Source organism: Nicotiana sylvestris, chromosome 7 (assembly GCF_000393655.2).
Source record: "Nicotiana sylvestris chromosome 7, ASM39365v2, whole genome shotgun sequence".
Lineage (NCBI taxonomy): Eukaryota > Viridiplantae > Streptophyta > Magnoliopsida > Solanales > Solanaceae > Nicotiana > Nicotiana sylvestris.
The window spans coordinates 101435952-101445681 of record NC_091063.1 but is presented as its reverse complement, the minus strand read 5'-3'; the positions used below and the strand labels follow the sequence as shown (position 1 = coordinate 101445681).

Here is a 9730-nt window from a genome sequence, read left to right as displayed (position 1 = left end):
ACAAATTTGTTTTTAACCATAAGGTCAAAGGTAAATGTGTTAGGCCCAAGTGAAGCTTTGCCTGAGGCACCATTTCTCACTAACTACTATTTACACAAAAAAAACGAAAAGAAAAATAGTCTCAACCCCTTAAGAAGGTTGTCATGCTATCCATCATCGGGAAGAGCCACCCGGTTCACACAAACTCTACCTTTGGAAAGAACCATGACATTAAGAGAACCAAAGGCTTATTGATTACACAAACTTGTAAAATAAGAATCTATGAACCGAAAAAGAAGCTATAAATGAAATAAGAAGCTATACTATTAAGTAAAATTGCAAAAGAAGCTATGAAGAAAAAATGCGGAAAGTAAACTAAATATGTACAATAGGGGGTTTAGATGAATATGCAAAAGAGGGAACGAATATATACATAAGAGAGTAACTTTATATACATACCAACATTGAAAAATAACAAAAAGTGAAATAAAAGGTAAAGTTATATACATATCAAGAGTAAAAAAAATAAGCATAAAGAAAGAAAATAGTGTCATAATTACAAACCAACTACTAAATTATCAAAGTAGGACCACCCTCTCAAATGAAAGCTAGCATTGTCCTCAATGCTAACTAACCAAAAATAAGCTCAAAAAGAAGATAGAGAGTCAAGAAAACTCCCTATGTATCCTCCGTCTGCATGGGGTCCTATGGCTGGGTGGGGTCCTGTGGCTGGGTTCCTGGATCAGCTATCTTGGGGTCCTGTGGCTGACCAGAAGCAAACCCCTCAGTCTCCTCAAGCTCAATTTCTACATCATCCACCTGGGGAATCACTCTCCTCCTCTTGGGCACTCTCTCAATCTCCAGCTCCTGAACTTGCTCTATCTGAGCCGCTGGAGGATGATCATGCAATAGTAGTTCCAAGGGTAGGTGATCAGCTGCCTTCATCTTCTCCACCCCTCCCATCAATTCCTTAACCGACTCCTTCGAGGCCCGAGTCTTCTTCAGCTTCTTTGTTGACTTGCTCAGCTCCTGAAGTGTTTTGCCTTGAACTGTTAGAGCATCCATAATCAGCTTTTGGTTCTCCATAAGCTTCTTCTAGTTGTATAGAAGCTCCTTGAGAGACTCCTCTACCAAAGCTGGCACCTGTGGCTATGGGGGAACTGATTGGGCTACCACTAAACTAGATAGCACAAACAACTTAGAAGTTGCTGCATGCATCCAGTTGTTGATACTGGAGAGTGTTTGGCTCAATTAATGGGTAGTCAATGGGTATGCTAAGGAGGATGAAATCTCTGAAGGCGTGGAGGTAGATTGTCCGGAGGCAGGATCTGGTATGGCAGTAGGAGGCTGAGAAGTAGTGACTACCACAACTGGCTCTTCAGAGTGGCCAGTAGAAGCAATGGGTTTGCCCTTGGATCCCTTGGCTTTGGGGTTGTCTGGACCCTTGAGGTTGTACCATAAAAAGGGCATCTTGGGCTTTACCTTCACATCAAAGTTTGTTTTCTCCACCTCCTGATCTTCCAAGTACATGGTAAGGAATTTCAAGAAGGGGTACGATCTATCTCCCTCATTGACCACTCTGGCGATCACCCTAGACATGACATTACCGACATTGATCGGGAACACCACCATAATAGGTGCCACTAATATTGCCCGGGAGACCAGCAATGTGTTTTCATGGGTAGAGGGTCTAGCCTGCTTCATACAAAAGTCTCCAACCCTTCGCCTCAATGTTTAGGGTGTTCCTCAAGATAGGAACCCCTGCTGTCAACCATGCTGGGGTGGTGTATGGGATAGCCAGGTATGATGCCAACCACGGGCGAGAATCCTCATCCATCGCCACATTCTCCAAGTATAATGTCTCATCTTCATCATTGAAGACCAAGTATTCATTGTTTGTTTTTCCATCAAACTTCACTTTCAAGTTCCGCAACTTAGTTACTTTTGTATTCTTCTTAACGTGGGAGACATTGGCATAGAACTCATTGACTAAGTGCTCATTTGCATATTACACCCTACTAGTGAAATAATCCCATCCCACATGGTCACTGAAATGCTGCTTCATGTTGGGGTTGTGAGGCGGAAGATCCATCTCTATGAACTGGCGTTCATGAATATGTGACCTTAGAGGCCACCACTCTCGGACTTGTGATATGCCAGCTCACTAACAAACCTCCTTTGCCACACTTCATGAGTTTCTAGTTCTTTCTACACCCCCAGTTTGGGTCATACCCCCTCCATCTTCATCCGGTACCCCAACATCTACATCTTGTCCAGGTGATGAAGGTGTAGCTGAGGTTGAAACTAAACTATCATTGCTCTGTGCTGAGCCATCAGACAACTCAGAAGAAATATGAACAGAAGCACGAGCAGTAGGAGAGGTTGGAGGTATAGGCACATCTCTCAACCTATGTCTCTCAGGGAAATCGGGTACATATTCTGGCACTGAATAAGACTCTGATGCCTCTGGGGAGGGCACATACTCACTTCCCTCAGAATAGGAAGTAGCTATATCTGCTACTTGGATGCTCATCGTCATTTTCCCAATTGATTTCCTACTGCCGGGGTCAATTTAATCTGTCTTTGTCCCCTACCATGGGAGGACACTACTCTACCCTACTATTTGTCACTGCCTCCTCTAGATTTAACCATTGTTTTCAAGTATAATCAGCTGAAAATTGTTAGCGCAAATACTAGAAGAAGTAGTGCAGAATATCATTTGACAGTGTAAGAGCAAAACAGCAGACCACGAACCTCGAAAAAAGGATCCGCGAAGGCTGCACCGCGTACCGCAGAAAATTATCGTGGCCGCGGAGGTGTGGTATTCAGGATACCCATTCTCTAATTCAATAGCACCGTGGATCACAAAAAAAGGAGTGCGGCCGCGGTAGTTGCACCGCTGTCCGCAAAAAATCCATCGCGGCCACGGACCCTTGTTTAGACCTCTCTCAACTTAAGCATCGCGGACTGCGGAAAATCCATCACAGCCGCAAAAAATCACTGCTTTTAGTGGAGTTTACCACCGCTAACCACAGTTAACAGGACTTAAACTTCTCAGATAATGCATATGACCGCGGACCACAGAAAATCAACCGCGGTCGTGTAAGTCAAATTAGGGCTCAACACCTAGGGTTTCTAATTTTCATGCATTTGAGCAATATCATCAACATTATCAATCCTACTAGGTGTTTAGTAATAAATTCTAACTATTTTAAACCTAATCTAGTTACTACTACGGAACCCTAAGTCCAAATTAAAGAATAAGGAAGAAGAAGAAGTAAGAACTATTAATTAGAAGCAAATAATTACAAAATTAAAGACTAAGGATTGATTGGAATTACCAGATGTGAAATGTGAGACAAATAAAGTTTAGTTCTTGTGTTTGTGCAAATTAGGGCGTGGATGAATAGTGGTCTATGTTGTTTGAGAATGCAATGAGCGAAAAGTGTAAATGGGGCCCTGAACTTCTATTTATAGACAACCCTGGGACCCACACAATCTTACCTACCGCGTCCATGGTAAATCACCACGGTCCGCGGTTGTGAAGTTCAGAAGGGCTACTTTACTGAGGCCACCGTTGAGAGCAAAAAATGCCCCGCAACAACGGTAAGGCCACCATCTTGCACTTTTTAGCACCTCAGGGTTGAAACTTCAGAGAACCCCCATTTTGCACTTTTTAGCACCACTGACTGCCATAAAATTTTGCCTCTACGGTAAGGCTATCGAGGATTGCAAAAAATGGAGCGCGACCGCATTCCAAACTTCAGAGAGTGACAAATTCTTTCAGCTTAGCCCTGTACTGCATCAACCATCTCTACACACTTCTCACAGCCAGTTAGTCTAAAAACAAATCCTACACTAAGAAGAAAATCAAAAAAAAGAAGGAAGAAAAACACATGGGTTGCCTACCAAGAAGCGCCTGATTTAACGTTGCGGCACGACACAGGTTACCATCAATCTCTTGAGATGGATCATTTCCACCACGTGGCTGTCATCAAACTTGCCAAGATAATGCTTGACTCTGTGCCCATTAACTCTGAAGACCTCACAATTTTTTTTAAATCAAGAGCACCAAACAGAGTCACAAGCACCACCTCAAAAGGTCCACTCTATTTTGACTTAAGTTTTTCTGGAAACAGTCGTAACCGGGAGTTGAACAAGATAACCAAATCATCCACTTTGAACTCTTTGCTACGAGCATACTTGTCATGTAATTACTTCATCTTGTCCTTGTACAAGGATGAGCTGGAGTAGGCATGAAACCAGAACTCATCAAGCTCATTCAGTTGCTCCACCCGGAGATTTGCTGAATCATCCCATTCAAGATTAAACCTTCTCAAGGACCACATGGATTTGTGCTCTAACTTAACCGGGAGGTGGCAAGCTTTCCCAAACACCAACTGGTACGGAGACATACCAATCGGAGTCTTGTAAGCAGTCCTATAGGCCCACAAAGCATCGTCCAGTTTCTTTGACCAGTCAGTCCTATTTGCATTGACCGTCTTTGACAATATACTCTTGATCGCCGTGTTGGAGATACTCAACTTGCCCACTATCTTGAGGATGGCAAGGCGTAGAAACCTTGTGATTGACACCATACTTTGCAAGCAAAGTGTCAAATGCCTTATTGCACAAATGAGACCCCCCATCATTGATGATTTCTCTATAAGTGCCAAACCGAGTAAAGATACTCTTCTTGAGAAAAGCCACAACACTCCGGGCCTCATTGTTGGGTAAAGCCACAGCCTCAACCCACTTTGAAACATAATCAATGGCCACCAGAATGTATGTGTTGCCACATGAACTCACGAAAGGTCCCATGAAGTCAATGCCCCACACATCAAATATGTCAACCTCAAGAATAGTGGTGAGAGGCATCTCATCCTTCTTTGAAATTCCACCCGCTCTTTGACAATCATCACATCTCTTCACAAGCTCACCCGCATCCTTGTACAATGTAGGCCAATAAAAACCACAACTAAGCACCTTTGAAGCTGTTCTCGCCCCACCATGATGACCACCTTAGGGAGAGGAATGACAAGCATCCAGAATGCTCATTTGCTCCTCCTCCGAAACACATCTCCAGATCACACTATCATTACAGATTTTGAACAAGTAAGGCTCATCCCAGTAGTAGTCCAAGCTATCCCGTTTAAGCTTCTTCCTTTGGTTAGAAAAGAGCTCACACGGAACAATACTGGTCACAAAAAAGTTAGCAACATCTGCAAACCAAGGCATGTTATTCACAGATATAGAGAGGAGTTGCTCATCAGGAAATGAATCAATAATTTCGAGGCCATCATAAGGCCTCCCCTTTTCCTCCAAGCGGGACAAGTGGTCCACCACTTGGTTTTCACACCCTTTCCGTTCCACAATCTCAAGATCAAACTCTTGAAGCAATAAGACCCATCTCATCAACCGAGCTTTGGAATCCTGCTTTGTCATCAAGTAGCAGAGTGTTGTATGGTCGGTATGAACTATCACCTTGGAACCCATGAGATAAGGCCTAAACATCTCCATTTCTAACACAATTTCTAACAACTCTTTTTCTGTCACCGTGTAATTCACTTGAGCATCATTCATTGTTTTGCTGACATAATACACCAGGTGAAACATCTTATTCACTCTTTGATCCAAAACCGCTCCTACCATAACATCACTTGCATCACACATAAGCTCAAAAGGTAAGCTCCAATTGGGTGCGATAATAATGGGAGTGGTTGTCAATTTGTACTTGAGAAGTTCAAAATCTTTCATACATTCATCATTGAACACGAACTTGGCATCCTTTTCCAATAACTTGCACAAGGGATTCACTACCTTAAAAAAGTCTTTGATGAATCTTCGTTAGAACCCCGCATGCCCAAGAAAACTCCTAACCCCCTTAACTGAAGTGGGAGGAGGAAACTTTGAGATCACTTCAATTTTAGCCTAGTCTACCTCTATGCCGTGCTTTGAGATCATATGGCCGAGGATAATGCCCTCCTCGACCATAAAGTGGCATTTTCCCAATTAAGCACAAGATTGGTCTCTTCACACCGGGCCAACACCTTGTCGAGATTCTTCAAACATTCATCAAACAATTCAACCACAACATTGAAGTTGTCCATGAATACCTCCAAAATGTTCTCCACCATGTCAGTAAATATGGCCATCATACACCGCTGGAATGTAGCCGGTGCATTACATAAACCAAATGGCATCTTAGAAAAAGTAAAGGTGCTATACTGACACATGAAAGTGGTTTTCTCCTGATCTTTCAGAGCAACAAATAATTGGTTGTAACTTGAGTACCCATTCAGCAAACAGTAGAAGGCATGCCCAACAAGTCGATCTAGTATCTGGTCAATAAAGGAAAATGGAAAGTGATCCTTGTGGGTCACTTTATTCAGTTTGTGGTAGTGCATGCACACCTTCCATCCGGTGACAGTCCTGGTGGGAATCAACTCATTTTGCGCATTGGTAACCACAGTCATACCACCCTTCTTCGGCACGCATTGCACCAGCGAAGTCCAAGAACTATCAGAGATGGGGTACACAACCCCTGCATCCAACTACTTGATCACATCCTTTTTGACAACCTCTTGCATAGCCTCATTCAACCTCCTTTGATGTTCCACAAAGGGTTTGGCATCATATTTAAAAATAATCTTATGCAGGCAAAAGGGGGGGGGGGGATCCCCCGGATATCAGTTAGAGTCCATCCAATTGCCTTCTTCCATTTTTGGAGCACCGCCAATGTGGTATCTACTTGCATGTTAGTAAGACAAGAGGAAAGAATAACTGACAAAGTTGAACTAGGGCCTGATAATTCATACCTGAGGTGTGGAGGCAAAGCCTTCAACTCCAACACGGGAGGTTCCTCGATTGAGGGTTTTGTTGGTGGAGTCTTTCTATTCTCAAGATCCAAAAAGAGCTTTCAAGGCTCATAAGAGTAAGAACCCATTTCATGCAAAGCATTGACACACTCCGCCCGACATTCATCCTCATTTACATCAAGATTCAACAACACCGCTTCTAGAGGATCCTCCACATTGTGAGCACGTGATTTTTGCCCTATATGAAATACTCCTACAAATTGAAGAAATGGATTTTTCCCAATTATTTGCAATTTTATATGATTTTTGTAGGAGTTTTTGTTAATTATTTGCTTTTTTGTGCATGTTTACTTTTATTTAAATCATAAAAAATACCAAAAATACCATGCATTGCATTGAAATTTTGTTTTCATATCTTAGGATTAATCAGTAAAATAGTTGCTTTATTAAAAATGAAAATCACAAAAATTGGCTTACTTTTACATTGTTTAGCTTTTAATTCTAGATCAAATAGTTTTTCTCTTTTAATTTAGGATAAATTAATTTTATAAATCTTTTGATTTGATAATTAGTTTGATTTTACAACTTAGATCGATTTAAGATTTAATTTAGGCTTTTTATTAATTAAGGAAAAGAAAAGAAATAAAAAAGGGGAAAAATTAAAAAGGGAATTGAAAAAGAAAAAAAAGTGTTTGATCTTAAGTCTAATTTGGGCTAATGGTTGAGGAAGCCCAAAATTGTGCCCCATATCCACCCCAAACACACCCAAACCCATTCCGTCCCCCAGCCCATTAATCCTTACCCGGTCCATCCAGCCCCACCCTACACCAAACGACACCGTTCCATGTAAACGAATCCCATCCGTTGATCTTTTTGATCGAACGGATGGGAACTAACCCTCCCCTCAGTATAAAATTGTCCAAACTCCCCCATACCCATTTGACCCTCCCCAATCTTCTCTATTAAGCTGAAGAAACAAACTCTAGCCGCCCAAGAACCCCCGCTGTCTCCGCCGTGTTTCGCCGCCGGAAATCGTCTCACGGCAGTGGCCGGTCCCCAAACCTTCCAAAGATTACACCCTATGATCTCCTTCCCCTCCCTTTTCCAAATCTCCAACCCATCTCCCTCAGATCCGTGCCAACAGTCTCGAATCTTAGATTTAATATTAGAATTCCAAAACCCTAATCCCTCCAAACCTTCCCAAATTGATACTAGGCAACCCCGGTCCCTTCCTCTTCCCAAATCCATCATCAATTTCCCTCAAAACACCCTCATATTCCCCAATTTCGGATCTGAAAATTTTAAAAAAAAACTCTAGTTCTTTTAAGTCTGACTCTTTTCAGTAGATTAGGTTTGTTCATTTGATTAATTTGGATTCTAGGATGTCTAGGTCAGGATTTACCATAGTTTTTTGTTCTTCTTGTTTTCTCTTGTTTCTTATATATTCTAATGTTTTGATTGCATGATTTGAATTTTAGGTTTTTTGTGATTTAGTGTTTTCGACAATCAATGTCCATTCTTCTTCTAATTGTAGTCAGGTTTGTCACTAGCCATTAAAGTTAGGTTTTGGGAGTTCACCCTGAAATTGAATACTTTTGATTTGTTTTCAGGGTCCAAATATTCACCCTTTCGGTATTTTGTTTATGGTTTGATTGGTTTAACTCACATCTATCTGCTTTGTGATGTTTGCTTTAGTTTATAAATGGTTAGAAACTCCTAGGGTCTTAGTTGAACAATTGAAAACTTAGGGGTTTAAGTTGGGAAATGAAATAGGGACTTTCAGATAATTTCTGTATTTGGAAGGCTCTAGAATAGGGGTAGCTGACCTCATTTGGTTTGCATAAAATACATAGGCCAATGAGGGACAACCAGCTGTCCCAGTTGGTTAGAAAAGATGCCTTTAGGGGCTGTGTGAGAGAATAATTCCCAACCTTTCTATTTTTCAGCACATGACACTTTTAAGGGTTATATATAGACCCTTTTTCCCTCACAAAAAATCAGATTGACACTCTAAAAAATACCCCGAATTCTCTGCATTCTTTAGTCTGCCTTGAATTGTTTTTTCTAGACTTTCTTCTTAGAATACTTAAAAGGTTTTCTCACAGAATCTCTGGTTTGCTGGGTTTAAAGAGGGCTTAAAAGAGGCTGGATCCTGCTGTTTGATTTGTTGCTTGGTTTCCTATTTTGCCATTGCTGAATCCTCACTCTCTTTTGCCTTATTTTAACACATAGGTATTCCTTGGACTTTAAGTGATATGTGAAGTGAAAATCTGAAACATGTAATCAAGTGTGGAGATTTAAGGATAAACATTAGCTTTGCTGAATGTTATTCATATGTTCTTTAGAGTCTATCCAGTTTCTGTATTAAGTTATCTTTACTTTATGTGGTCGTTTGCTCATTCACGTTACTGATGCTATATCTCATTTTCAAGGTTGGATTAGGACTTTAGCTTATCATGTTGGTTTGTTGTTTGGCTAAAAACTCCTTCTGTTGAGTATATAGTGCTTAGACTTTCTGTATTATGGATCTAGGTCAGATGATGAGCATCTTCTAATTGCTTCGTTTAAATTGGTTTAGTTCAGTATTGATTTCCAGTTCAGTATTGGTTTCATGCGGAAATCCAAGAATAGTTGTACAATGTCACTAGTCTATCTGTTTGTTTGCTTATGGTGAGGGTTTGCTGAATAACATGTTGACCATGATGCATTTCTCTTCTTTTAAATTTTGAAGTTTAAATCTATGTACTTTCAAAGCTTGTTCAATGATCAATTCTCGAGTCATGTTCAGATTATTTCTTTTTCAGAATTGCAATTATGGTCGAAATGGTTACACGATTGATTTTAACACATCATTAATTTGTTTAGGTTAGTTTAGATTAATATTTGAATTACTCATGACATATCAATAAATTGAAGGGCTGTAGAATAAAGTG

At 40.9% G+C, this 9730-nt stretch overlaps 1 protein-coding gene across 1 annotated transcript; it reads right to left on the bottom strand.

Moving 5' to 3' along the window:
• Positions 1–4193: 4193 nt before the first annotated feature.
• On the bottom strand, positions 4194–4628 carry LOC138873527 (uncharacterized). Its single transcript, XM_070151997.1, has one exon. The coding sequence runs from the start codon at positions 4626–4628 to the stop codon at positions 4194–4196; it is 435 nt and encodes a 144-aa protein (XP_070008098.1).
• Between the last annotated feature and the right edge of the window lie 5102 nt (positions 4629–9730).

Excerpts from the sequence above, each read along its gene's own strand:
- LOC138873527 (XM_070151997.1), bottom strand. The coding sequence starts at position 4,628 with ATGGGGGGTCTCATTTGTGCAATAAGGCATTTGACACTTTGCTTGCAA.